General features: G+C 41.7%; 8 protein-coding genes across 13 annotated transcripts; 5 read left to right on the top strand and 3 right to left on the bottom strand.

Annotated features, from left to right (window-relative positions):
* Positions 1 to 7,774: 7,774 nt before the first annotated feature.
* LOC122614559 lies at positions 7,775 to 8,755 on the bottom strand. 2 transcript variants are annotated; one of them, XM_043789126.1, is made up of 5 exons: positions 8,616 to 8,755; positions 8,459 to 8,553; positions 8,248 to 8,398; positions 8,091 to 8,182; positions 7,775 to 8,028 (listed from the first exon to the last, which is right to left on the bottom strand). In XM_043789126.1, the coding sequence occupies exons 1-4, from the start codon at positions 8,713 to 8,715 to the stop codon at positions 8,112 to 8,114; spliced, it is 417 nt and encodes a 138-aa protein (XP_043645061.1). In that variant the 5' UTR covers positions 8,716 to 8,755; the 3' UTR covers positions 7,775 to 8,028; positions 8,091 to 8,111. The 2 variants fall into 2 exon arrangements, with proteins under 2 accessions (XP_043645061.1, XP_043645059.1); XM_043789124.1 differs by having other exon boundaries at positions 7,775 to 8,182.
* Positions 8,756 to 8,855: 100 nt separating this feature from the next.
* On the bottom strand, positions 8,856 to 9,638 carry LOC122614565. Its single transcript, XM_043789131.1, has 4 exons — positions 9,370 to 9,638; positions 9,228 to 9,322; positions 9,019 to 9,175; positions 8,856 to 8,957 (listed from the first exon to the last, which is right to left on the bottom strand). Exons 1-4 carry the CDS (start codon positions 9,464 to 9,466, stop codon positions 8,887 to 8,889), a joined length of 420 nt encoding a protein of 139 aa, XP_043645066.1. The 5' UTR covers positions 9,467 to 9,638; the 3' UTR covers positions 8,856 to 8,886.
* A 173-nt stretch (positions 9,639 to 9,811) lies between these two features.
* On the bottom strand, positions 9,812 to 10,573 carry LOC122614051. Of its 2 annotated transcripts, XM_043788515.1 has the most exons (5): positions 10,492 to 10,573; positions 10,299 to 10,440; positions 10,157 to 10,251; positions 9,948 to 10,104; positions 9,812 to 9,882 (listed from the first exon to the last, which is right to left on the bottom strand). In XM_043788515.1, the coding sequence occupies exons 2-5, from the start codon at positions 10,396 to 10,398 to the stop codon at positions 9,812 to 9,814; spliced, it is 423 nt and encodes a 140-aa protein (XP_043644450.1). In that variant the 5' UTR covers positions 10,399 to 10,440; positions 10,492 to 10,573. The 2 variants fall into 2 exon arrangements, with proteins under 2 accessions (XP_043644450.1, XP_043644449.1); XM_043788514.1 differs by having other exon boundaries at positions 10,299 to 10,560.
* A 195-nt stretch (positions 10,574 to 10,768) lies between these two features.
* On the top strand, positions 10,769 to 11,468 carry LOC122614050. Of its 2 annotated transcripts, none has more exons than XM_043788512.1 (2): positions 10,769 to 10,811; positions 10,897 to 11,468. In XM_043788512.1, exon 2 carries the CDS (start codon positions 10,906 to 10,908, stop codon positions 11,371 to 11,373), a length of 468 nt encoding a protein of 155 aa, XP_043644447.1. In that variant the 5' UTR covers positions 10,769 to 10,811; positions 10,897 to 10,905; the 3' UTR covers positions 11,374 to 11,468. The 2 variants fall into 2 exon arrangements, with proteins under 2 accessions (XP_043644447.1, XP_043644448.1); XM_043788513.1 differs by having other exon boundaries at positions 10,778 to 11,047; positions 11,111 to 11,468.
* A 3,422-nt stretch (positions 11,469 to 14,890) lies between these two features.
* On the top strand, positions 14,891 to 15,479 carry LOC122614653 (dynein light chain roadblock-type 1). The gene is made up of 2 exons (XM_043789270.1): positions 14,891 to 15,020; positions 15,076 to 15,479. The coding sequence occupies exons 1-2, from the start codon at positions 15,000 to 15,002 to the stop codon at positions 15,397 to 15,399; spliced, it is 345 nt and encodes a 114-aa protein (XP_043645205.1). The 5' UTR covers positions 14,891 to 14,999; the 3' UTR covers positions 15,400 to 15,479.
* Positions 15,480 to 17,356: 1,877 nt separating this feature from the next.
* LOC122613373 lies at positions 17,357 to 17,877 on the top strand. Its single transcript, XM_043787519.1, has 3 exons — positions 17,357 to 17,487; positions 17,544 to 17,635; positions 17,689 to 17,877. The coding sequence occupies exons 1-3, from the start codon at positions 17,406 to 17,408 to the stop codon at positions 17,875 to 17,877; spliced, it is 363 nt and encodes a 120-aa protein (XP_043643454.1). The 5' UTR covers positions 17,357 to 17,405.
* Positions 17,878 to 19,615: 1,738 nt separating this feature from the next.
* LOC122613372 lies at positions 19,616 to 24,695 on the top strand. Of its 3 annotated transcripts, none has more exons than XM_043787518.1 (4): positions 19,616 to 19,775; positions 19,839 to 19,930; positions 24,334 to 24,466; positions 24,525 to 24,695. In XM_043787518.1, the coding sequence occupies exons 1-4, from the start codon at positions 19,688 to 19,690 to the stop codon at positions 24,596 to 24,598; spliced, it is 387 nt and encodes a 128-aa protein (XP_043643453.1). In that variant the 5' UTR covers positions 19,616 to 19,687; the 3' UTR covers positions 24,599 to 24,695. The 3 variants fall into 3 exon arrangements, 2 of the variants coding, with proteins under 2 accessions (XP_043643453.1, XP_043643452.1); XM_043787517.1 differs by lacking the exons at positions 19,616 to 19,775; positions 19,839 to 19,930 and adding exons at positions 23,962 to 24,123; positions 24,187 to 24,278; XR_006325683.1 differs by lacking the exons at positions 24,334 to 24,466; positions 24,525 to 24,695 and adding an exon at positions 19,986 to 20,141 and having other exon boundaries at positions 19,620 to 19,775.
* LOC122613371 lies at positions 20,592 to 21,874 on the top strand. The gene is made up of 4 exons (XM_043787516.1): positions 20,592 to 20,761; positions 20,829 to 20,920; positions 20,975 to 21,128; positions 21,187 to 21,874. The coding sequence occupies exons 1-4, from the start codon at positions 20,656 to 20,658 to the stop codon at positions 21,294 to 21,296; spliced, it is 462 nt and encodes a 153-aa protein (XP_043643451.1). The 5' UTR covers positions 20,592 to 20,655; the 3' UTR covers positions 21,297 to 21,874.
* Positions 24,696 to 25,678: the final 983 nt, after the last annotated feature.

Here is a 25,678-nt window from a genome sequence, read left to right as displayed (position 1 = left end):
TTTTTTAAATTATTTCTATATTTTTTCTCGGTGCCTTGCCAGTTGAATTGCTTTCCACTGGCCATGGCCTAATATGAAGCAACACCATTAACAGCATGCAAATTAAAAGTACTCAACAACACATCAACTGGCCAGCTACCAGGCTGTCATCTCCATCTCCAGCTACAGTTCCAGCTCCAGTTCCAGAGATCCAGCTGCTCCGACTAGGACTGAGCTGGGTTGCATCCTGCTGGTTTTGCTGTCGGCTGGGGCACCCAGTGCTGTCGAAACAAAGACTAAATGCCTGCAAAACCTAGCAAAGAGCGCTGCAACACGAAATGGCCGGCAAGAAGCTATCAAAGCTGGCGATGGTAATTGCAGGTTTCGCTGCAAACATTTTGCACCAAAACGACGTCGCTGCTTTCAAGGAGCTGCCTCATCCTCATCGCCATGCCAATCCCCATCCGAATCCCCATCCACATGGCTTTCAGCTCCGAACTTCGACTACAATGTCGGCGATGACTGCCCTCGATGCGCATGCGCAACGACCATGGAGATCAGAATGGCAATGGCCATCAGTCAGACTTTGCGACTCACTGACTGCTCGACTTAATGACGGGCACTCTAGTGAGTGGAGGAAGCACACCAGGCACTCCAAAGGGCGGTCCTAGACTTGAAAACTGGAAATTGTATCAGAGCTCTCCGTCATTGGGTCTAAAAAGCGTTAAACTTCTCTAATATCTTTATTTTTAGGACTCCACTTCCAAAACAATTTCTATGCTTGTTTAATCAGAAGTGGTTTCATGCTAAGCCAGTTAAACATTATTTTGAATATTGTTGGGAAAAATTATAATTAGAATGATAAATGTTCCCTTTTTATTCTTGCTAAAAATAGCCATCGAGAATTTCCCTCAGGAGTCCTGCAAGATCTGCTCACAGCTATTGACTTTCGGTCTGGAGGAGCCTAAATGAACGACTCAGCTGCTGGTGAGGTGAACCTGAATTTAACAGCCATTGTGGCCAACTCCCTTCGGCTACCTGCTGCCTGTTTGTCTTTGCCATTAGAGCCTCCGCACAATTTCCCAAATGACAAACATGCCAAAACGGCTACAGCCCTAGACAATGGCCAAAAGGAGCAGCAGGATGGCCAACAAAGGCAGCAACAGCAGCAACGGCAACAGCAGCAACGGCAACAGCAGCAGCACATTAATCACAATGCTCCAAAACGGCTTGACAGGCATCTACGAGGAATTGTCCCTGGTCCCCGACTGAGTGTGTGTGTGTGTGTGGTATCCTTGGCATAATTCTTATTCAATCGCTAAGGACAATGGCTAGGGCTCGTTGTAGTTTCAATTTGCGGTGGGCTTGAGATTTGTGCCAAGACAATTGCCAAGAAAGACAGGAAGCCAACGACTCCGGCCATCAATTTAAAAAATGAAAAATTTCCTTCTGCCTTGGCAGTGGCCGGAAAATGGAAAATTAAATTAACCTTTGCTGCTGTCTTTTCCTTCTCTATTCCCTTTCCCTCTCCCTTTCCCTCGATTCTTGCCAGCTTTCCATGTTTTGTTTGCTGGCCGAAAACAAATGCAAGTCCAGAGTCGAGAGTCCAAAGTGCGATAGCATCTACTGCCGAAATATGTTAATTTTCAATTTAGTAGTTGGTCGCTCTGGAAAAATTGTGTTTTTATATACACCCACCCCACCTCTCTCCCACTCAGTTTTTCTCTAATTTTTCGTTTATTTTCGGGCCTGTTCTCGGCCTTATTGGAGGCACTCGAGCGGAACGGGAAGCAAAGTTTCCCGGGAGCAGCGCGTCGAACGAATTATCACATCCACTAATCTGCTGCATATCATTTTCGCAGGCGTAGTTGTACCTGCTGCCACGCCCCCTTTTACAACAAGAGGAAGTGTTGCCATGTTAGTTTGCCGCTCAGCGACTTCATAAACAATTTGTTGGGACTGCTGAAGAAATAATTAAGACATTATAAATTATTTGGGCCGGGGGTGTTGAGTGTCCGGCTTTGTCTGCGGCCTTTTCGTTCCTAATGAGCATAACAAAATATTTCATTTGATATGTATCTGCGCTCTTTTCATCATACTCGTTGATAGTTTGAGTTATGGGATGCGGCCTGTTAACCTTCCGTTCTGGGGAATTTCGGTGGGAACTGCATTTGATAGCAGCACTTAAATTCAAATGGTTCACTTCATTATTTTAACATAAGTAACAATATAGTTAACAGTAGTTCTTCTTTGAATATATAATATATTACATATTGCTGCTTAAGCTATACAGAAATAAATTCTACTCTTTCCATTAAAGTTCATAAATTCCCAATACTTTTTTGAATTTCATACCACTTCATACAGGCAATTGGCAGGTGAATGCACTCTTCACAAAACCACTTGGGGCCATCGCTGGCTGAAGCTCATTCAATTCGCAGGCCTTTCAATTAAGCTGAAAAAGTTTTTAAGTCAAAACTGCTAAACGTCGAAAACTTCAGCGATTTGAAGGGCACTCGCGGCCAGTTAACTGGACGGATCAGTCAACGAAGCGCCTGCCAGAGATGTAATCACAGCCGGGATCTGCATTTCAGGCCCGGTCGAAAACGGAATCGGAATCGAAATCGGAATCAGAGTCAGAATCAGCGCAGCAAAAGCGATTTTCAAATCAATTTCTCAATCAATGTCAGGGCGAATACGAAACACACGTCGGAGCAGAGCCGCTTTGCTTTTCAGGCTGCATTGCGATTCCTGGAAGCGCAAGTCGAAGCTGGAAATCGTGTGCTCGCACACTGGTGCCCAAAAAGTAAAAGGTTCAAATTGTGTCCAAAATGTCAAAAGCGGGCTCAATATGATCACCGCCGCCTTGCCGCAACAGAAGCCCAGGAAATTTGATCGCATGCAGATAGCGCTCTGGGCCCTGCGACTCCAAGTTAACCAAGGTTCTGGGCTTCAACTTGGGCTATGGATTCGGTCTTGGGCCAGGGCTTGGGCATGCAACTGTTTTGTCGTTTTTGGCGTGCGATAACCCAAGTCAATGACTGCCACTGCGGTCTGAGATCCGATCCCCAACCCCAACCCCATCTGCCTCCTTATCCGGCATGAAAAGTGAACTTGACTGCAGCCGGCACTCGAGTGCACTGCCAACTTACGGGAGCCATGGGCCAAGGCGGCTTCGGCCTGGCCAAAACTGCAGTCCCGGCCGCGGTCTCATCCTCATCAGCATCATCATCGCTGCATACAATCGCCGATAATCTCACGCTTGGCATCGCCAATATCGGCGCAGACAGCGCATCCGCACTGGGAGAAATCTGCACAGAGTTCGTTGGTTCCCTGCAAGTAAATAGGGTATTAAACTTGTATTATTGTTTGGCATTTTTCCGGCCTACAAAAAGTGGTGCTTTTAGTAATCAACATGAAAGTCTTTACTTCTGATCAGCCTCTTAATTCCACTTGTTTCTCTCTCTGTACAGCCAGATGCGACCTGAGCTGGGAGTTGGGCTTAGTTCGCTTTAGTTTAGTTTGGCCCCTGGTCGGGCAGTTGTTGTGACTTGGCATTCAATTGAATTTCGTTAAATTACATGAATGTATAACCATTTTAATTTTCTTTTCGGCTGCTGCTCGGCATCGTCGGGCATCTGGATTTTAGGCCCAGCCTGGCCAGGGATAGCGACTCCTTCGCCTGCGAACTGGGATGGAATGGGATGGGATCTCGCCGCGCTTGTAGTCGATGCCTTTTGAATGATGACCCTACAAATCACGTTTCGCAATGGCTCTGGTTCCTGCTCCGATCATCAAGATGCTGGGCCGCCGATAGTCCCACCAGGAGGCATTCCCATAATGACGATGATGATGGGGAAGTGCCAGCAGCGACGGCTCCCAGGAAAATGTGGCTTTTTCGAAGGTGTTGCCACCGGTCTTCTTCTGGCTCAGCCGGAGGCTTTTCCGCCACCATTGCAATGGTACAGTACGAACTCGGTTCGGTAGTCACCGTCGGTAATGCACTATTAGTTAATGGTTTTCCAGTTGATTGACGTTGCCAATATTCCTAGTGTCATATGGGTTTTTCTTCCCTTTTATTTTTTCAGTTTTTGGACAGTGTTTGTGTAACAAATCCCATTTCGTGACTGTCAAAGACCCAACCACTGTTGTTTATTTAGGTTCCCAGACCTTTGCTGGGTTATTTGCCCTGCGAGTGATTGTGCGACTCCCACCCAGAATTTCGCACTGCACAAATCATGTTCATTACCCGGCCACACCGCCTCTGTGTCAGTTAATTTCAATTTTGAACATGATACGCCCCAAAAAGGATAACTCGTGTGACAAAAAACAATTAAGTGCCCGGGGTGACACGAAACGTGAATGCAAACGTCCCGCTGCATAGAAATCAGGGAGTGGGCCACAGATTTGGAGTCGGAGTCGGAGTCGGGAGTCGCAGGCGACAATCCAAAGCCCAAGTAATGCTCGTTCCCAGTTCCCATACCGAATAATACCTGCATGCACGGCGAAAGCGTGAAAACGAAATGAAAAATCACGCTGGAGATGCACAGGGACGCGCGGGGGTAGGTGGCAGAAGGACACGGGATGGGGTGGAGACGGGCGGCGAGGCATGCACAATTGGGCGTTGTAATTGAATTAGTCACACCCACAGATTGCACACATGAATGACTTGCCGAAGACAAAAAGACACAGGAGTCCTGGGGGAGGGACTCGGATCGCAGGCACGAAAAAACTGCGATTTATTTATTAAACTAGGTTACCAGGCAACGGATCACGAGGGTGGTGAAGGGGCGGTGAGGGGCGGGGCAGGGATGAATGGATTTTCCCAAGGCTGGACTGGTAAACGTGGAATGCAATGCATTTAAGCAGCGACTTAGCCGGATTACACAAGAGAACAGTAAAATAAATATATATATATAATATGGCTGTTAGCTGCTGAATTTTCCATTCAAAGCTATATTGTAAAAATATCTTTATAATACTCGTATCATATCATATTAAAAATGAGTTATACCGCAACTTTAAAGCCTTATTAGAACATTGATAGAATTCTGATTTGGTAATAAATATTTCTCCTATTATAATAACATCAGTTTCGTTTTTAAAGCATTTACTTTCGAAACACAACGTTTTAGGTATGTAACTTAGCTCAAGTCCTTGACTAAACTCATGCTACTCGTGAGTGTGTGCGCATACAGCTTAGTCCTCTGATTTGGCCGCCTGGGACCTTTCACCCAGTGTATAGGTGTCTGTGTGGGTGTCCTGTGCCCCTGTGTGTGTGTGTAAGTGTATAGAGCGTCTCAAGGACCTCGGTGGCACAGCTCAAGTATTTGCCGACATGTGCAAACACTGCGAGGCCAATTTGCATTATAATCGGGAGTAGTGACGACTTGACCTTGTCACACATACAGCGACCCTCTTACACACACACACTGTAAGAGTACAGTCACACAGATACGCACGCACACACGAACAGCCTGTTGCAGCCCGTTTTTCTACTACACTTTCACGAGCACTTTTTTCAGCGCCGCCCGAAAGTATGCTTTGAGATTTTGCAGCTTGTAATTAAACATGTAACCCGGCACTACATTAAGGTTATTTATCGCCGAGTGTCGAGTGCCCTCCAGCTGCTGCTCTCCCACTTTGCTCTCCTGCTTTTCCACATTTTGCTATTTAAAATGATAAAATGCATGTTGACCTCAACGGAGCAGCGGAGAGTGGGAAGTGGGGAGCACTCAGCATCCTGACACGGGCCCCGTAATAAAATCCAAAAATGTGTTGCCACAAAAATGTTATTTCCTAAATAAACCCACCCACCTGCTGGTCGGGTGCTCCTCATCCACTTGGCATCTCAGTTCGCCGGATAACGACGTCTGCTCCGCTTTGGTCCGCTCTGCAATGTTCTCATCCCGGGCTGAAGTTACTCATGCGGTTTTTACTGGTAATTAAATTAAATTTATTTAAGTTGAGTTAGCTTACACTCGCTGCATGTCCTGGATGTCCTGGGCGTGCTGGGCGGGTTACCTTCCGCCTGCTGGCTTGGGTTACGGTGGTTTTCTACCAACAATGTTGCGGTGGGGCAACCACAGCACTCATCCGCTCAGGTGTCCATCCACTTGAGGCCGCCTTCTGTTCGCCTGCACTGCATTTAAAGTGACAATTTTGTTTGTGTGCTTTAAGTGTGTAATCGGAGCTGATAAAAGCTTTTGCTATTTGGACGTTCCCAGTGCCCGGGGTCACTGGGCGATAGTGGGGATGGAATTCTATACCGTGGCGCAGGAACTCAAGAGATTGTAGCTATAAAAAGCTTACTTCAAGGCTGAATTGCGGAGATTTGTTTTGGATAGCAAAAGTTTTCGTAACGCGTAATTAAAGTTAGGAGTCTAGAAATATTTAATAATTTCCATATAGGCACCCTTACTTACTATATATTTGTCCTACAAACTGTGCTTTCCATTTGAGAGCAACTTGTAAATATAAAACTGGTAAGGTCAAGAGGCAGAGCAACGATGATGGGAAATCAAAAGGGATAGAAAACCAATTGAAAATCTGGCTCTCGTGGTTGTTATATTCACATTATTTATTTGCTCACAATTCACGCTGTTTGCCATTTCTGGGCTCAGTTGTTCGGCTGCCAACTTTATTTATAGGTCATTCATTCATCGTGGAACTATACGGAATGGAGGGGGAATTCACAACAACAATGGCTTGTGGCCAAGTATGCAAGTATTGTGCAAAATATATTATTTTATTTTTCACAATTTTCCAATTGCAGCGGCCGCGATGCCTTTTTTTGTATTTGTTTCATTGCTGGAAATGCTTCGTAGGTACATACAAACGTTTTTTTCTATCCACTTTGGACACGAGTTACACCTCAAAAAAGCAGGAAGTGCTTAGGTTGCAGTGCATTGATTGCGAAATACACTACGAAGGTATATGTAAAATTTAGATTAAAATATAAAAAAGTGTTAGAAATTGCTGCTATTTTATGTTATCCATCACCGAACAGAGTGCCTAAAATCGAATTTAAAATCCAATTTATTTTTGTACGCAGAGTTTGAAAACATTCTTCTTACTTTGTTTTAATACAATAATATTCCTCAAAAAGTAAAGGCTTCTGTTGAATTTCAATTTGTATTTTTATATTATAACCTAAGAGACTTAGCATGCATTCGACCATTACAGATTCCGATAAGGATTATCAGATTGGGAATACCCCTACTACTACTGAGCATTGTTGGCCCAACTTCAGGCCACAGAGTGTTGGCACTGCCGAAAGCATTTCAATTTCAATTTTTTGCTCGAACCTTGCCACCGTGTTGCTGCTGCGCTTTCCTTGCTGTTGCTGCAGCAATGTTGCTGCTGCGATATTGCTTCTGCTGCAAGGCAGCGGCTGAAATCGTGCCGTTAATCGCTTTAAATATGCGACAGGTTGCTGCACAGCTCGGTGGCGTCTCCGGTGTGCTCGTGTTTTCGGCTGGCTGTGTTGCAGGCTGTGAGCGAAGGATTTCATAATCCACGGCATTTGTCTCACCGATTATGCAATTCGAATAGCCAGCAGTTGGGCTGGTACTCTGCTATATGCAGCGCACAATGCAGGAAGTCATTTGCCAAACGTATTAAAGCCTTTGTGCAAACAAATGTTTATTTAAATTAGACGCCCGACAAATGAACACAAAAGACCCAAAACAAAAAAATAAACAAAAAATCGGTCAGAAAATGCAGAGATACGAAAGCACAGAAATAAACGGTAGCGTTTTGTATTTGATTTTCACTTTCTATTTGCGGTCGGTTTACCATTTGCATTTGATTTGTTGTCACCCATTGTTATTGCCTCTGTTATTTTATGCAAATTCGCATCCCCTGGTCACTGGCTGCTATTTGTTTAATAAAAAACCAAAGTCATGCAACACAGACGGAATATCGCAAAGTCTGTTTGTTGATTTTCAGTAAAAGCCGAGTAAAAAATACTACTGCATCGCCATCTCATCCGCACCAGTCAACGATTTCACTTTAGTCTAGAATGGAACGACTAACTTTTGGCACTACCTTCGTTTGATATTTGTACCGTCTAAATAGCGCAGATAATTTGACTATATTAGTTGGATTACCAAATGCCAAAATTTATCATTTTAAATCATTTTTTGTCCCTGCAGTTCACGCATGTATGCATACGGATAGGCGACCCAAACGAAGACGAGCACTAAAAAAAAAACAAAGCTTGTTATATGGAAATTCTCCTGAAAATCATAGTTCCTGTTGACTAACATAGAAATATGACATTCAAAATGGCGACCAGAATATCTACATGTAAACCAAGCCTAGGTAGGTATATCATCAAGCCGATCTTTATAATAATCAAAGCCACTCCGCAAATCAGTGACACTACTACCCAAATGAGCAAAAAACTGGGTATTTCCTTGAGAAAAAATATGTCTTTTTGATAAAGCATTGATTACGCTTACTAGCGAGTACTTACCCTAAGTGTCCCTATAATCAGAAAAACAGCAGAAATAAAAATGGGAATCCATGCGATCAACGCTGCCACCAACCAATTGTTCGCTCCATACACGGCTTTATATGCAGATATATGTATAAATGTGTTAGTTTTTATAATTAGTTGATATAATTCTTACCTAAATGAAAGCAGTCGTAAGAGAACTCTATAACCCCGACCAAAATCGCAAGCAAAGCTATTGTGACGCAACAAGGCTTTTGGTTTGCATTCAAGCACATTGTGATTTTATTTAATTTTATAATTTATTTTTGAAATTTAAATCCAAGTATTACAATGAAGCGCCTACTGCTAGAAGCAAAAAGCCTTATAAAAAGGTGTCCCCTGAGGAGTAAAAATCAGTCTTTAAGAGTATTATAACATTGGTTTGTTTTATTTAATAGCAAAATATTTTATTCGTAATAATCTCCCTCCAGCTCACGCGCAAATGTATATGGGAAGTATATGAAACAGCACATGAGTACTGAAACATGAAGATATCATCATTGAAATGTAAATTAAAATACAACTTATAGTTAACTAACATACGAAAGCAAAAATGACTATGCCACCGAGAATATGTAATGCTGAGTCAGAGCTCTTATAAAAAAAGGTCCTCCATATTTGTATTTCAATAACTATCAGAGCGGCACCGGTAATAAGTGTGACTACGATCCAAATCACTACAAGATAGCGAATTTCCTACAACAGGACAATGGTTATAATAGATACATATTCCTTCACGTTTACTTGCTTTTAATGCGCCTAAAATAAGAGGTATCGCTGCCAAAATAATAATTGTCCAGGCTATCATGGACGCCTCCTCCCAATGGGTTATACCAGTCGTGCCTATGTGCATAATTATAGTAGATTATTTTTAGTAAGCACAACTGTACCTAGCCGGTAAAGAGTGTATCCTATAAACAAAGTAGCTATCAGTATCGCCAGCACTCCGATAAAGACACAACACTGGCGGTTGGCAGTGCAGCACATCTTAACTGGTTCAATCGATAATATAGCCAAAATTTAAAAATTTAAAAATCCAAAAACGACCGCAAGCGATGTAGTACTTTTATTATTCACCATTATGAATTTTGCCATGAAAATAAAAATATATATATATGTATGCATATATATATATAAGCAAATGTTGGTATAAACTGAATATTTTGACATTTAATTCCAAATCACTTTGGTTTCCATAGATACATCTCACAGTTCTGGATGTAGAATTCTCCATAAAACACCAACAGAGTTATCAATAAACAAAAAAACATTTATTACTAATAATAATAATAAGTGATTTAAGGAAAGACATATTGATTTTCGAAATTTGATTTATTCGTATTCCTCTTCTTCAAGTTCTCGTTTGTATGCATAAGGATAGTAAGCGGCAGAAAATACCAATACTGATGAAACAGAGTAATTTTCATCACAATAATACTGTTAAAAATACAATTTTAAGTTAACTTACGTATAAGAATTATTATAATGCCTCCAGCAACAATATGGTACGCGTCCTGTGAATACATTTTTTTGCCTGGCGTGAATAATACAATTCTTACAAGAATCTGAATAACTCCGCAAATCAGCACGACTATTATCCAAATCACCAGAAGAGTGGGGTTTTGCTAAAATAAATAAAGATAAAATGTGTAATTAATTTTGTAAACAATTATTTGCCTTTATTGCGCCTACGAGCAGTAAAACTGCTGCCAAGATAATGACTATCCAGCCTATCGCAGACACCAATAGCCAACGATTCCAGCCATATGTGACTACAAGATCACCAGATATAGAAATGCATCATGAGGGACATTTTTACCTATCAGATGGGTTCGGTATCCTAGATCGGCGAACCCTACAATAATTGCCAGGAATCCTATAACGATGCAACAGTTTTGGCGGCTCGCATTGCAACACATCTCAACTCTTGGATGAGTTATAAAATAAGAAGATTATATACACTGAAAAAAAGGTATAAACGTTAAACACATTATGCAATTTACGCCTTTTACCGAATTATATCAAATGCATTATCAATATTCATGATTTTGCGACTGTTTATTAGTGGAAGTGACATTTAATGCGAAGACACTTTGGTTTCTATTTTTAATATTAATTCAATTTTTAGCACAAGTTACCTATGTGCAACACTGGAAACCATATTAGCCAAATGAATGCATTTTTGTTGTTTTATATTTATATTTAAAAAAAAAATTTGCTTCATTTCTTAGCAGTCTGAAATTGGCCATGTGTTGGTGTCTCACCTAGTTGCCTTTGAAATCTAAGGGAATAAGTAAAATTTTGTTTCACATAAGTTCACGACTGTGTTGTAGCAAGTTTAAATATTTCCAATTCCAAACGATTCCGATTTTTTTTGGAACTTTGTTCAGTAGTGATTTTTATTCTACTTCCGAAAGTGAGCCAGGATGAAGCCGAAAGATTTGGATTTTTCTCAGGAGGAAAAGAGCAGCGACTCAAGCAACGAGTCACTGCACCCAACATCCTCCGGGTTTAGGCCACGTTCCACGTTAAGCTCGCCATTTTACCAGGGAGCCACTACCTTTGGCGGTAATGCGGACATTATTCGCAATTCGCAGCATTTGAACTTTACCAGAATGATCTCTTCGGCAGTCAACAAAACTGGAGAAACTGCAACTTATTCGGAGTCTACAGAGTCGAAACGCCGTCGTGTGTACGCTTTTCTAAATCAGAAAGAAATAATGTACAGAAAATATCGGAAAATGGTCAATAATTCAGAAAAGGAGCTGGAGAAATCGCAATGGTCATTTGAGAAGCCAGTAATGCGAACATTCTTTTTCTCGGAGCCAATTCCGCTAAAACCAGTTAACTCCAGGCGCAACTTCGTATTTTCCGAACCAACTCCTTTGGAATAGGATATTTGGTTGAAAGCTATTAAGGAATCTACAGAATTTATATTAATATTTGCAATGTTTCTTTGTACAGAAATTAAAATTTATTAGTAGTACTATTTCTGCATACTACAATTACTGTTTTGTAAGCATTAACTAATGAAGTTCATATTAAATGCCAGTGCTTTCAAATAAGTTAAGTGCTAGCACAAAGAATGTGTGCATTTTCGCACATTGAATTTCCAATTTTAATCAAACATATTGGTAATTTAATCCGCAACCTGTGGAAGTTTGCTGCACTTCGGGGAGCAACCGGGATTTCCCCCTGATTTCAGTGAGTGCATGGGTTGAAATGATATTTTTACGACTGGGGGGTTCCGAAATGCCAGCGTTTTAATTAAATTTTTCAAGCAATTCAAGCAAAGTTGCCAATGGTTGACACTGGGCGGGTGGGGGCGTGGCAGGTGCACTTTTTTTTGTTGACTGCACACGCCGAGAAGCGGCAACAAATGTGCAGAAAGTTTTCGCACAGCTCCGGGACTCCGGGAGGGCGGAGGCGGGGGCGAGGGCAGGAGGCCATTAATTAACTAGAAATGCCATTTTCCACAATTATACGTTCGCCGACTATATAGAAATGTAAAAACTAATTACATTGCAATTTGCCAGCGTAATAGCCCGGGCCAGGCTCGTGTCTCCCCTGCTTTTCTGCAAACTGCATGCAAAGCGAATTATGTGGGTGGGGAATGGGTGGCAATGGGGATAGTGGGTAGAAAGGGGGGCTGGATGGGCGGAAGGCCGACTAACAAGTTTCCGCGCTACTTCCTTGGAAATTCAAAATCAATGCAGAAAGCATAGGACACATCCTGGTGGCTCGGAAGTTTGTCCAGCTCCAAGCCAAGTCCCGCTCCCTGTTCTATAACAACTTATATTCCCGAGCAAGGACTCAGGTGTCCTTTTGAGCATGTATGAGTGCTGTGGGGGGCGTGGCACGATATTATATGCTGCATGCAATGCATTTGCAGGCCCTATAAAAGAGAAACACTGGTTGAAACGACCATGGAACTTGGAACTTAACAAAATGATTGTCCGTTGGAAGAAAGGAAACATTTAAAGTATTGCAGCAAACCCATATATGTATTTTACGATCTCCTCAGCTCCATATAGACATACATATATGACATCTAAATTTTAGTTTACGATCTCCTCAGCTTTCACTTTAAAGGTGGAAATCCACAGACCTACTGCGATTGACTTGGGCGATTAATGGCCAATATAGTTTCCACGTGCTGTGCGCCATTGTGCTTAGTGGTTACTTAAGCCGGGCTTAATTTGCCTCTGCTGCACCCGCAGCACACACACAAAGCTTTTGTTGATACATTAGTTGTTAATATGTTACCGTTGTTGGGGCAACGGACAATTTGATTGATGTGGGATTTGCGGCAGTTGCGTTCTCAAACAGACTCGTCCGCCAACGAGGTCTTCCTAATGGATATGGATACGCCTTGCACTTGGCTTAGGTGGCAATGCTATTGACCAAATGTAAATAGTTCGTAATTACTTTAAAACCCAAAACTATATTTAGCTATAAATGGACAGCCAACGCTAGTAGCTTAAGCTTATGTTTTTTGCGAGCAGCCATCACTTGAAGCCATCACTTGAATGACGTCGTAATAGAGAGGAGTTCGAGACCAGTTAACCTTTCCTACATTCCGTCCGCCAAACGAGGTGCATTTGAGCCATCATAAGCCCGATTTTTCGACTGACGGCAGCCGGAGAAGAAGTTATGACTACAATTTGCGCTAAACCAAAGCAAAGCAAACAATTTGTGGTCGCCTCTAATGCACTCACATATAACCCATGCCCATGCCCATGCCCCCCAACTTCTTCGACATTCAGAGCCCGGCTCCTGGCCAATAATTACGCAGAGGAGCGGAGGATGGGACGTAAATTATGTGTGCAAGTTGTGCGTAAAGTTCGGTCAATGCTTAAACTTTAGCGCCGTGCCCGCGGACGGGGAGAGGGAATGGCTTGGTATCGGACTCGGACTCGGAGGACCACGGACCAGGGAACAGGGACCTGGGACCTGGGATCTGGGAGCAGGAACTGGCGGATGCCCGCTGACAAAGTGGCTGCACTTCCACTTCCACTTCCCTCTCGATGTCATAAAGTTTATCAGAGGAAGCCGCTCCTCGGCAGCCAGCCGTTTTGGGACCCCATGTGCACTGCACTGTGCTCCATTGTGCCGGCTTCTTTCTATATTTTATGGCATATTATTGGCATAAACATGGCGACGTGCAGTTCGGGTTTGGGTTTTCGGTTCAGGTTCAGACCTCCGTCGCTGGACTGGCGAATGGCGAATGGCGACTGGCTTGCAAGGTGCAAGCTGGCAATCGTGTGATTTATTCGATGTGTCAGACAAAGCGTTCAATTAGCGACTTAAATTGCGGCGCAAGAAGGCCTAGACAACAAAAGCGCTGCGAGATTTCCAGCTCGCAACGAACCTCTGACCCAGTTCTTCGGCTTTGACAGTCGAATTGTATAAAATATGGCCAAGGGCCGCATTTAAGATGCTCACATAAATATATTTCATGTGCGAGAGTGCGTAGGGTCTGGTCTGTCTGCCGAAACATTTAGCACAATTTGCGCCACATTGCTCCCAATAACAATGCCTCATCTTCGAATCCAGAGCCGCAGCGGTATGCTCCATTATTGATGATACCGAGTGCCTGTAAATTATCAATTGGCCATAAATTTGCTCATTACGTTCGCTTCTCCTGTTCCGAGGTATTTTCATTCAAGCTTCTTCCATCCACAATCCGTCTTGAGTCTGGAGTCTTGAGTGAAGTCGACTCCTTGGTCGCGTCTAACTTTTTGCGCGTTTTCGCGTTTGCCGTTTGCCGAAACGCTTAGCGTTTAACCTGAAACGACTGGACGTCTCATCATCATTTGCCATTGTGGGCTTGGATTGGTTTTGGCTTGCCTCTGAGTTTGAGTTTGAGTTTGGCGTTTGGCTCTTGGACTCCAGCCGAGTTGGCTGGGCTTTTAAATAACTTTTTTATAAGCGCTCTCGCACGGCGAGTTATTGGCAGTTGGTCTCAGATGCGAGCTGCGAGATGCGCTTATGGCTTTTGCGACCGGCAAATTGTTGTTTACAGCTGTCGGGTGTTGGTATTTCATGGCCCTGCTCCTCGGTGCTCCTCGCTGCTCCTCGGTGCACCGCTATAATTGCACTTTATGCTCTGGGAGCGAGCAGTGGGCCTCGAAAGTGGGCCGTCCATGGTGCTTGGCAGCTGAGTTAGGAGCCGATTAGAGTTGGCCGCTGACTTACGGCCCGCTTTGGCAAATAACTCCCGCCTAATTTGGCCCTGCTTGGCATCCGACTAAATCATCTAATCATCTAATGCCCGTGATTATGACGTCAAGGGATGATACCTAAGGAATTTATTAATCTGCAGCCTGCGTTCTAATAACGGTGCGCAATTACTGCTAACTATAATACATTTACTTTACACAAGAGCACAATCAAGGTATTCCAATACTCAAATGTCATACCCACAAACACTAATTTAAGCAAGCCAAGCAGTTATTGATGAGGAAAATATTTAATTTAAAGTAAATTTGAAAAACGTTTAATCAAAACCAAAGTCAAAATGCAGGATGCAGAGACAGATGTAAGTTTTTACATTGGTATTTATTTAAAAACTGATAGAACAAAACTTCACGCAGCCAAAGCGAACCAAAAGCTACGTGGAGGAGGTATTCCGCAAAGTGGAGGCGAAACCCGGCGTGGAGGACATACTGATCATGAATCACTCGGGTGTGCCGGTCAAGACCTCGATGGATCGCCAGGATGGCCTGCAGTACGCCTGTCTGTATGACAATTTGCGGGAGAAGTGCCAGGCATTCCTCTCCAAAATGGAGCCAGCTCAAAATTTAACTCAATTGAGAGTGCGTACCAAGTTCCACGAGGTGCTCATTACGCCAGATGCCAAGATCACCGTTTTGGTGGTTCAGAATGCCAAGGATACTTTTATTAACATCAAGGGTTAGCATAAATGTTGATTACCACAAAAGTATTAAATAAAGTTTTCAGTTGGACGTTTGCTATTACAAACGTTAATGCGGATAAAATGTAATGAAAGCAAACCTCTGAGATAATGGAAAACTTTTCTTAAAACCTCAAAAAATATTATATTAAATTTTATTTACATGAAGAGGATGATTCTCCACTTCAAGCCACTTGTCTTGGCGACAAGTGTTTCTCTGTCTGCCGAACATCCGCAGCCGAATCGCTCCACGTTTTCGCCTGCAAGATTAACATATCACGTCGCCAATACATTTCACAAGCTCCTACGCGATCTGCTGCACCACCCCCTTCTACCACCTTTCTTGAGTGGCAGCTGCAAATCAGCGCGAAACCTTTTCCCCTTTCCTGCAACAGGGGGCGCTTGTAATATTTAACACCGTCTGAATTTTAATGCGCCTGCGACTGCCGTTCGTTCACAGCTGACAATGGTGTGCGCCTAATGGCCAACTAATATGCGCAGAATCACTTGGCAGCCGAGTCGCGAACTCGAGTTGGGCTGGGATTGGAATGGATTGGTAAGGAATGGAATGGGGAGCGGGTGCCAGTGCCCAGATCGTGCAGCTCTGGTGGAACCTGGCCTGTGTTGCAACACCTTCCTTCGGAGGAGCCCACAAAACCGATCGCGTCACGAGTTTTCCCGGCTGTTGGCTGTTGGGTGATGGGTGTAGAGAGTAGGGAGCGCGGAGATCGGAGATCGGAGGAGGTGTCAATAACTTTCAAATGCCTGGCCGGGATATGCATTATATTATTATAATGCCGCAGTTTGCAGTTCGCTCCATTCGTCTCCCGCAAATTTATGCATTTTTGAAGTTTTAATAATGTAGCTCGTTAGCCTCGGTTTGTTAAACTTTGTTTTCATTTTCACTTGGCTTCACTCCGAGTTTGGGGCAGCTGCACCCGCTCCACATCCATGCACCCATGCAGCCATGTAGCCATGTATCCATGTAGCCACACCGTTAACACAATCACACAATATCCCCCATCACGTGTGCCTGTCTTCACTGCGCTCAGACTGCAGTTTTGTTTTCAATATGCGAGTCGTGAATTTGCCCCGGGTCCTTTTCAGGTTTCAGCTGTATCCAGCGCCTTTGCCGTTGTTACTGTCAGCTATTTGTTGCCGTTGGTCATATTGCAGCCAGTCAGTTGGAGTCCAACCATGGCGCCTTGCCAACGAACCCCACAAGCCCCACAAAACCCAGCAAAACCCAACAAAACCCAACAAAACCCGACAAAACTACAAACAAACCAACCAACCAACCAACCAACCAGTCAGTCCGACACCCGTTTGATAAACGAACAAAAGTGAAAACACATTTGGCATTCGGCAGCTCCTGCTTTGCATAACTCTCAAGGATGTTCGAGGGCCTGCATTCGAATTAGCATCGCATAGTGGAATGCTGGAATGCTGGGCTGATGGGGTTTAAATATATTATATATATTTTCACAAAGTCAAAATGAAAGTATTTACTTGCGATTGTTGGTTTTGACATATCAATTCATCGTATGCCCTTTAGAAGCAGATGTTCCCAACAAAATGATAATTACAAATCAGCTTCGTTTAAGAAGGATGAGGCTATTGATTAACTGCAATATATTGCACCCTACATGGTTACATAGGTAACCTGAGTTGCCGCATCACATATTTGATTGAGTAACCCAATAAATGGCATTTCATACGCCACAAAGGGAGAATCATGCAGAGGCAGTTAGCCAAATCACAGCCCCCAGCAACGATTTCAGTATGGCAATATATCTGGTCATTAGCCGAAATGGACAAGTCGTGAGCTGGTGTTAAGTGGCAGGCAACAAAAATTAGTTTTCATTTGTTTGCCTGAATTATGGATGGATTTCATTAGGTGAAAATATGCGAGAGATATGTTGCAGAGGGTTAAGAATTAACTTTATGTAATCCTAGCAAGAGTCACCTTGGATTTTAATGTATACAAAAACAATCTTAAAATTTTGAAAAATGTGTAAAAGAAAATCGCCTATTTTATGGATTCTGGGAGGTATTGCTTTCGTATTCATTTTGATAGGACTGCTGCGACATGGTATTAAAATAATCATACTTAATAAAAAAGTTTCTTAATTTTTAGTATTTCTACAGTGTTTAAGATCAGCACATACGATATTATTTTGCTTACTCCGGTTGTTGTTTTCATTGGCATTGCCTTTGCAATAAAAGTTATGTCGGATGTGGTAATAACTTAATAGTTTTCAGTTACACATTTGCGGTAAACTAGTTTTTCTAGGAGTACATACATTTAGCTTTGCTCTCTATTTGTGTCATACCCATATGCTGTGCCTTCGTATTTGTGTTGAAGATAAACACTCTGCTCAAGGATTGGAATTCTTTTGAAATATTTAAGAAAATCGCTCACATTTTGCACCTAACGTTTTTAATTGGTAAGCAAATGTATTATTGTAAAACAAATATCTAAAGTTAACAGTGTTTTCATGCTTTTGGATTCTGTTTATCATCGCCTACTATTTAAATGAAATGAATGGTTCCGGCTGGTGAAAACGTTGGAAAACTGTTTATAAAGTTACAATCCCATTCAGCGACAACGTGATTAGCTGAAAATTTGATGCCAAACTTTTGATGAATGAAAATCAGCGGAAAGTTCACCGCTGGCAAGCGCCTCTAATAAGACACATTGTCTAGCCGAAGGATATGGCCAAAGCGAGAGGTAAGTTCCCCAAATACAACTGGCATGGGGCAGAGGACTCCTCTGACTCCGTCGAAGCTTGTTTTCCTTGTTATTGTTGTCGTAAGTTTGGCAACTTGGCGCTGCTCCTTGGGCTAACCGAAGCACATTACAACTAATACACTCAGACGATGTACGCGAAAGTTTGCTTGCGTCGCACAAAGAGCATAATTACCAACAACATGGAAAAATCGGGAAAATTCAGTAATTCAGTGCCAGTGGGGGGGGGAGAGCGGCAAGTTTTCCACAAAATTATTTGCGGTCGCAAGGATGGAAAGAGCAGCAGGACGAAAGTTTGACATAAAGGAAAGTTTGCGCAAACCGACTTAAAGAAAATTATAATTACACGCACAGTCAGCCAAATAGTCCAAGTTTTGGTTTCTGGTTCGGGCTCGTACCCGTTTCCTTTCGTTTCGTTTCGTTTGGTTTCGTTTTTGGTTTTGGGTTTTTGTAAAATTCTGTAATTGCCGTTAGTTTTCGAAGTTTTCAATTCCCAATTTGTTCGCCAGGCCAACAACTGGCAGAACAAACAAGAACAGCAAATTATGCTGGAATATGCAAAGAAAATGAGCCACACGAATCCCCTCGACCCATGAAAATTGGAGAATATAATTATACCACCTGCCACCCCTTCAAGGTGCGCCCTCTAAAAGAGCCCAGAAAAACTGAGCTGCCCAGATGGAATTACGTGCGGAGCTCATCGACGTTCCTTTTGGCTTTTCCATAGTTTTGGCGCTAGTTTGGATCTCCAGCCGAACTTTATAATTGGCCAGGCAAATGACGTATAAGATGGGGTTGGGAAATGGTTCACATTTCAATATTCTTGAATTCAGCAAAATGATAAACGATGCGCTGCATATCTAGCTAGAGGCACCAAATATATCATGTGAATTAACATTTCCATGTCCACAATACCAATTCCTAATAATAATAATACACGTATAGTTTGATATTGCAGTAAAATGTATTGCACTAATTTTAAATGTTTACGTTTGATTGCACTTCTTGCTTCAGCATCGCTTACCCTATCCCCAAAGTTATTCCAGCCAGTCTGTTTTAATTTTTTATGCTCAAGTCCCATTTTAATTTGCACATGGAGCAAGGTTGCGTCGACCCTTGTCACTCTGCCGTCCTTCGGATGAAGGAGTTTCATTTATTTAATGCATGCACAATTCCTAGACACTTTAACGGCGACTTTTGATTTCCATGCCCAATCGCTGGCTGAGGGCTTAATCTGGCGGCAGGCTTCGCACAAAGCCAACTGGGCGGCCTTAAAAAACGGCAAAGGAAATAAATATAGACGGTCCCGACTGCAGACGAAAATAAAAACAGTCCCACAAAGGAATTTTCGCGCTTTTCTTTCTGATAATTTAAGTCTGCGCGGTTTTTCGAGAGAAAAGAAATAAAAAAGACTTTAAAAAAATATATATATAGTTTCTTGTTTCAAAATTTTAACGAATCGTGCTTTTCTTTAGTTTTCTGTTGAGTCTAACGAAAAATTTCGTTCAATATTTATTTGATTCTAAGGTGATAAAAAAGCAAAATGTGTGTGAGACCTCGTTTACTACTCGGTTTTGACGCCATCATCATAATAATAGGCAGTGCCATTATAATTACAATCGTGTCTCTCGGTAAATATAGTTTTCAATACATGAATTTAAAAGGATGAACTCTAATCTATATGTTTTCCACAGAGGAAACACTTGAATTATACCACAAAATGACTCTTGGTGGATTTAGCTTTCTAATTTTAGCTGCAATATTTTTATTGCTTGGAGTAATCTTGGTGCGTGCAAGATACGTATCTTAAATATTTAATTTCGTTCGTTTTTGATTTTTAGAAACACCTCCTTCTTCTGTATGCTTGGATGGCTATATTTCTTCCTGGAGCTGTTCTAATTTTTACCGTAACTGTGATCCAGTTGGCCAAGGAATGGAAATGGAGATACTTATTTTGGGGTGTAGTTTGTCCAGGTGAGCCACTCTACTTTAAAAATAGAAAGTGTAAATAATCAATCTCGATTTCTTGTAGTTTGCTTATTGTATACATTATACTTATCAGTGAAATATGCATTACGATTGAAAAGATCAACTGATCATGACTGAAACACTCCAATGCTATTTAATTTAATTTGTAAAATTGTCTGTGTCCTTATCGAAACCATTTTAAAAGCTATATAAATTTGTCTTTATATTGATAAAACAAACTGCCTTTTTTTATATGAATTTGGCGTGACTTGAAGGGCGAACAAAATGGATTTTCGAGCTTTTCTTTCTGATAACTTAACTCTGCCCATTTCCGACTGCTAGGTTTCATTAAGGTTTGATATTGAACCCATTGGAATGAGCACAGAAATAAAAACATTTGGATTTATTTAATAAATATATAGAATCTTGCTTTTGATAAGTTACGATATTTTTATGAATCATAAATTCCTTGAGTTTTCTGTTAGGTTAAACGAAAAATTTCGTTCAATACTTATTTGATTCTAAACTGATAAAAATAGCAAAATGTGCAACTTTTCTTCTCGAAAACTTACCGCTCGATTAGAATTCGGCATTTCGGCCATCGCCGTAATAACACTAAGTGTCGTTATTATTATATATGTGTCTACCCGTAAGTCTACTCTAGAATACATACATTTCAAGAAAAGTTTAACTCTAAGGTTTATCTTTTTGCACAGGTGAAACCTTTAACGTATACCACAAAATCGCCATTGGGGGAGGCAGTTTTGCAATTTTTGCTGCACTATTCCTTCTGCTTGGTGCAATCTTGGTATATAGAAGATACGTGTATAGACATTTTATTTGGACCCTTTTTTAATTTTAGGAAAACCGCTTTCTTGTGTGGACTTGGGTGGCTATAATGATTCCGCTAGTTATATTAATTACTACCGCATATATTATCAAGTTGTGCAAAGAATGGGAGTTCTTCACAGAGCGGGCTAGAGTATACACGATTATCGGTTTAGTAATTAGTCCATGTGAGAAAATCGACTTTGAAAATAGAAACTGTAACTACTTAATATCAATTTGTTTTAGGTTTCTGTTTGTATTTGGTTTCCTTAACAGTGTTATATGCATTGGAATTGAAAAGATCAAGAAATGCAATGGAAGACCGTGTCGGTATATATATTCTGTGGTGCTTTTAACTGAAATATCCCAATGTATATTAAAATAATTTATATAATTGTCTGTGTCCTTTTCGAAACCACTTTCAACGCTATACAAATTGTAAAGGCTAATTGTTAAAACAAACTGCCTTTTGCATTGGATATAAATTTCGCGTGATATACAGGGCAAGCAAAGGGACTTGGTTGCCCTATCAGTGGGATATGTATTGAAATTGAAAACGAAGAAAAAGAAACAAAAAGTGCATTAGAGGACCATTTCAGTGTGCACTGCCTTCGACTGAAATATTCCAATGTATATTAATTTAATTTGTAAAATGGTCTGTGTCCTTTCCGAAACCATTTTAAAAGCTATACAACTTTGTCTTTTGATTGATAAAACAAACGGCCTTTTACATTGGATATGAATTTCGCCTGACTTGAAGGGCGGGGCAGACATCCCCCGTTGGCTTTCATTGAGGCATGGAGCCTCAGTCTGGAAGCGAAATCAATGACAGAAATATGAAATGAAAATATAATTGGTAATTTATTGTGTCTACAGATCGTTGTTGCAAAATGCGAGCAAGCCAAGTAAAATAATAAATGCACATATTCGTGTGTGCCTGCCTGGATATGCATATCCATATACCCAATGCAGTTCTGTTTACAGCCTCAGGAAAGTGGTGCGGGTGGTGCGCGTGGTGCGGGTGGTGCGGGTGGTGCGGGTGGTGCTTCATGGGCCTGCAACTCCTCCAGCTCCACTCCAGCACTCCGGCGAAATCCACTCGAGTGCGCACCAATAAAAATAATAAAAACTGTGCCATAATAAAAAGCGCAGCGCACAAAGAGCGAAAAACACCCGAGCCGCCCAAATAAATCACACAACTTTGCAGACAAGGGAACCCCCAAGAGTCGGGCTTTTGGGCTCGGTGCACTGTGAAAACCGTTTTGCATCTGTCATGTAGCATGCAGAATTTTAATTCATAAATTGGAATAACTTGTGCGGATATTCAAAGAGGTCTACAATTGGCTATTTTTTCTAGCATGTACTAAAAGTTACGAAATGCACTTGGAGCCATCTGAGAGTTTTTGCCAGTGTATCTGTGCTGCAGAGGCGCCTGCATTGAATAGAAGGAAACGCAATGAATTGGACGGGCTGTAGCATTGGTCCTTCACTGTCGAGTTCACATTTAAAACTAATAAACGAGTGGAGTTGGGTGGAAAATAAACATAATTACAAATCTTTAATGTTTCCTAATCAAAAGCGAATAAATATAAATCTCAGATCGATAATGAATCAGCTAGCGCTTGGTTATGTAATATCCATGATCAGTTTGGCATAGCTCAGCTAACAGTTTTGCAGACACGATAACGAACTTAACAATGGCTGCGGGACCAGGCTCTGATTTCTATAAATCAACCGTCACTACGCAAACTGTCAAGACAGCGGAAAAACTTTCCATTTTCCGGCGGCGGCAGCTTTTGTATATAAACGCAGCAAGCCTAGCGATAAATCAAAGTCCAGATCGCCAGGCAGATCAAAAGCCAGAAAGCGATCCGCAGGCCTTGAGCATCGAAGCGTAGGAATCCAAGGAATCCAAGGAACAATATTGTCAAACCCCAAGCGACCTGTTCGCCCGACTAACGAACTGAGTGCTGTTCGTTCATTAACGCCATTAAACCAGTTTTGACATTTTAATTAAGAATGTGCAACATTGCGTATGCGCATTCTGATCTGCCAGCCAAGGTCAGGATCATAGATCATAGGCGAGCGCTTATCGCCGTCTACAAGCTGATGCAGAACACCAACAGCAACAGCAACGGCAACAGAAGCCCGCTAACAGCGCCATCACACTGGAGCTTATCGGCCATATCGGTCGGCAGTATCTGCATTTGGCCATGTCCTGCGGCGAGCAGCGCGACAAGGCCAAGAAATTTGCATTTACCAGACTGTCGCCCACTTAATTACGCAGCAACGCAACAGTTGCAGTTGCACTCGCCGGCGTTGCAACAGCATGTTGCACACTAACAAGCCGGTCCTGCAGCAAAGCCTTGTGCCAGAACCCATCGAAGCCGCGGGGCACCCGACAAAAATACTTGGTACGCATATAGGAAAATCTAAGTACATAGTATTAAAGAAGCTGCTGAATATTAGAAATTTATGAAACGCACCAAATTTACAGAAAGCTTTAAGTACACTAAAGAAAAAGAAAAGTTGTATACATTTTTGATATACATTTAAAGCCCAATCGACGACTTTGCTGGGTGCCAGGGAACAAGTTATTCCAGCCAGTCTGTTTTAATTTTTTATGCTCAACATGAACCCGAGGTTGTTGCTGGTCGACACTTGGTCACTCTTTCCGTCCTTCGGGATGAAGGGAGTTTCATTTATTTAATGCATGCACAATTTCCTAGACACTTTAACGGCGACTTTTGATTTCCATGCCCAAATCGCTGGGCTGAGGGCTTAATCTGGCGGCAGGCTTCGCACAAAGCCAACTGGGCGGCCTTAAAAAACGGCAAAGGAAATAAATATAGACGGTCCCGACTGCAGACGAAAATAAAAACAGTCCCACAAAGGAATTTTCGCGCTTTTCTTTCTGATAATTTAAGTCTGCGCGGTTTTTCGAGAGAAAAGAAATAAAAAAGACTTTAAAAAAATATATATATAGTTCCTTGTTTCAAAATTTTAACGAATCGTGCTTTTCTTTAGTTTTCTGTTGAGTCTAACGAAAAATTTCGTTCAATACTTATTTGATTCTAAGGTGATAAAAAAGCAAAATGTGTTTGAGACTTCGTTTAGAACTCGGTCTTGACGCCTTCGGCATAATAATAATCAATGCCGTTATAATTACAATCGTGTCTCTCGGTAAATATAGTTTTCAATACATGAATTTAAAAGGATGAACTCTAATCTATATGTTTTCCACAGAGAAAACACTTGAATTATACCACAAAATGCTTCTTGGTGGATTTAGCTTTCTAATTTTAGCTGCAATAATTTTATTGCTTGGAGTAATCTTGGTGCGTGCAAGATACGTATTTTAAATATTTAATTTCGTTCGTTTTTGATTTTTAGAAAAACCTCTTTCTTCTGTATGCTTGGATGGCTATATTGCTTCCTGGAGCTGTTCTAATTTTTATCGTAACTGTGATCCAGATGGCCAAGGAATGGGATCGCATATACTTTATTGTGGGTGTAGTGTATCCATGTGAGCCACTCTACTTTAAAAATAGAAAGTGTAACTAATTAATCTCGATTTCTTGTAGTTCTCTGGTTGTATATATTATGCTATTCAGTGAAATATGCATTACGATTGAAAAGATCAGCTGATCATGACTGAAACACTCCAATGCTATTTAATTTAATTTGTAAAATTGTCTGTGTCCTTTTCGAAACCATTTTAAAAGCTATATAAATTTGTCTTTGGATTGATAAAACAAACTGCCTTTTTTGATATGAATTTGGCGTGACTTGAAGGGCGAACAAAATGGATTTTCGAGCTTTTCTTTCTGATAACTAACTCTGCACTTTTCCGACTGCTAGGTTTCATTAAGGTTTGATATTGAACCCATTGGAATGAGCACAGAAATAAAAACATTTGGATTTATTTAATAAATATATAGAATCTTGCTTTTGATACATTTTTTTTTGTATACATTTTTGATATACATTTAAAGCCAAATCGACGACTTTGCTGGGTGCCAGTGAACATGGCAAGCCGATATTGCGCATCTAGAAATATTTCGCAACAAATTATTCAACACTTTGCATGCACACCAAATGGCCGAGCAGACGGAGGTGACTGGGCGATGAACATGGACAACATGAGGCGACTGGCGACTGGCGACCCTCTGGCCCCCCACCCGACTTGCTGCGACTTGATGCCCACTCTGGAATCCGGATCGGATCGTATCGGATCGGATGGTATTGCCCAGCTCTCAGTTTACTGAGCTGCCCAGATGGAATTACGTGCGGAGCTCATCGACGTTCCTTTTGGCTTTTCCATAGTTTTGGCGCTAGTTTGGATCTCCAGCCGAACTTTATAATCGGCCAGGCAAATGACGTATAAGATGGGGTTGGGAAATGGTTCACATTTCAATATTCTTGAATTCAGCTAAATGATAAACGATGCGCTGCATATCTAGCTAGAGGCACCAAATATATCATGTGAATTAACATTTCCATGTCCACAATACCAATTCCTAATAATAATAATACACGTATAGTTTGATATGTGTATTGCACTAATTTTAAATGTTTACCTTTGATTGCACTTCTTGCTTCAGCATCGCTTACCCTCTCCCCAAAGTTATTCCAGCCAGTCTGTTTTAATTTTTTATGCTCAACCCCCAACTGCAAGTCTCCCCTTATTCCCATTTTAATTTGCACATGGACCCGAGGTTGTTGCCGGTCGACCCTT

This window comes from Drosophila teissieri, chromosome 2R, assembly GCF_016746235.2.
Source record: "Drosophila teissieri strain GT53w chromosome 2R, Prin_Dtei_1.1, whole genome shotgun sequence".
Lineage (NCBI taxonomy): Eukaryota > Metazoa > Arthropoda > Insecta > Diptera > Drosophilidae > Drosophila > Drosophila teissieri.
Note: the sequence above shows the minus strand (reverse complement) of the source record. Positions and strands in the feature narration are given on the sequence as shown.

What these genes read in the sequence shown, in the direction of transcription:
- LOC122614050 (XM_043788512.1), top strand. Translation starts at nt 10,906, where the DNA reads ATGAAGCCGAAAGATTTGGATTTTTCTCAGGAGGAAAAGAGCAGCGAC.
- LOC122614051 (XM_043788515.1), bottom strand. Translation starts at nt 10,398, where the DNA reads ATGTGTTGCAATGCGAGCCGCCAAAACTGTTGCATCGTTATAGGATTC. An exon ending in ATACCGAACCCATCTGATAG is followed by an intron (nt 10,252 to 10,298) that starts GTAAAAATGTCC and finishes GTGATCTTGTAG; the next exon opens with TCACATATGGCTGGAATCGT. An exon ending in TGCTCGTAGGCGCAATAAAG is followed by an intron (nt 10,105 to 10,156) that starts GCAAATAATTGT and finishes TATTTATTTTAG; the next exon opens with CAAAACCCCACTCTTCTGGT.
- LOC122613371 (XM_043787516.1), top strand. Translation starts at nt 20,656, where the DNA reads ATGTGCAACTTTTCTTCTCGAAAACTTACCGCTCGATTAGAATTCGGC. An exon ending in TTCTGCTTGGTGCAATCTTG is followed by an intron (nt 20,921 to 20,974) that starts GTATATAGAAGA and finishes TTTTAATTTTAG; the next exon opens with GAAAACCGCTTTCTTGTGTG. An exon ending in CGGTTTAGTAATTAGTCCAT is followed by an intron (nt 21,129 to 21,186) that starts GTGAGAAAATCG and finishes AATTTGTTTTAG; the next exon opens with GTTTCTGTTTGTATTTGGTT.
- LOC122614565 (XM_043789131.1), bottom strand. Translation starts at nt 9,466, where the DNA reads ATGTGCTGCACTGCCAACCGCCAGTGTTGTGTCTTTATCGGAGTGCTG. An exon ending in ATACACTCTTTACCGGCTAG is followed by an intron (nt 9,323 to 9,369) that starts GTACAGTTGTGC and finishes TTATGCACATAG; the next exon opens with GCACGACTGGTATAACCCAT. An exon ending in AGTCATTTTTGCTTTCGTAT is followed by an intron (nt 8,958 to 9,018) that starts GTTAGTTAACTA and finishes TTCATGTTTCAG; the next exon opens with TACTCATGTGCTGTTTCATA.
- LOC122614653 (XM_043789270.1), top strand. Translation starts at nt 15,000, where the DNA reads ATGCAGGATGCAGAGACAGAT. An exon ending in TGCAGGATGCAGAGACAGAT is followed by an intron (nt 15,021 to 15,075) that starts GTAAGTTTTTAC and finishes AACTTCACGCAG; the next exon opens with CCAAAGCGAACCAAAAGCTA.
- LOC122613372 (XM_043787518.1), top strand. Translation starts at nt 19,688, where the DNA reads ATGTGTGTGAGACCTCGTTTACTACTCGGTTTTGACGCCATCATCATA. An exon ending in TATTGCTTGGAGTAATCTTG is followed by an intron (nt 19,931 to 24,333) that starts GTGCGTGCAAGA and finishes TTTGATTTTTAG; the next exon opens with AAAAACCTCTTTCTTCTGTA. An exon ending in TGTGGGTGTAGTGTATCCAT is followed by an intron (nt 24,467 to 24,524) that starts GTGAGCCACTCT and finishes GATTTCTTGTAG; the next exon opens with TTCTCTGGTTGTATATATTA.
- LOC122613373 (XM_043787519.1), top strand. Translation starts at nt 17,406, where the DNA reads ATGTGTAAAAGAAAATCGCCTATTTTATGGATTCTGGGAGGTATTGCT. An exon ending in GATAGGACTGCTGCGACATG is followed by an intron (nt 17,488 to 17,543) that starts GTATTAAAATAA and finishes GTATTTCTACAG; the next exon opens with TGTTTAAGATCAGCACATAC. An exon ending in TAAAAGTTATGTCGGATGTG is followed by an intron (nt 17,636 to 17,688) that starts GTAATAACTTAA and finishes TAGTTTTTCTAG; the next exon opens with GAGTACATACATTTAGCTTT.
- LOC122614559 (XM_043789124.1), bottom strand. Translation starts at nt 8,715, where the DNA reads ATGTGCTTGAATGCAAACCAAAAGCCTTGTTGCGTCACAATAGCTTTG. An exon ending in TTACGACTGCTTTCATTTAG is followed by an intron (nt 8,554 to 8,615) that starts GTAAGAATTATA and finishes CTGCATATAAAG; the next exon opens with CCGTGTATGGAGCGAACAAT. An exon ending in TTTGAATGTCATATTTCTAT is followed by an intron (nt 8,183 to 8,247) that starts GTTAGTCAACAG and finishes TTTTTTTTTTAG; the next exon opens with TGCTCGTCTTCGTTTGGGTC.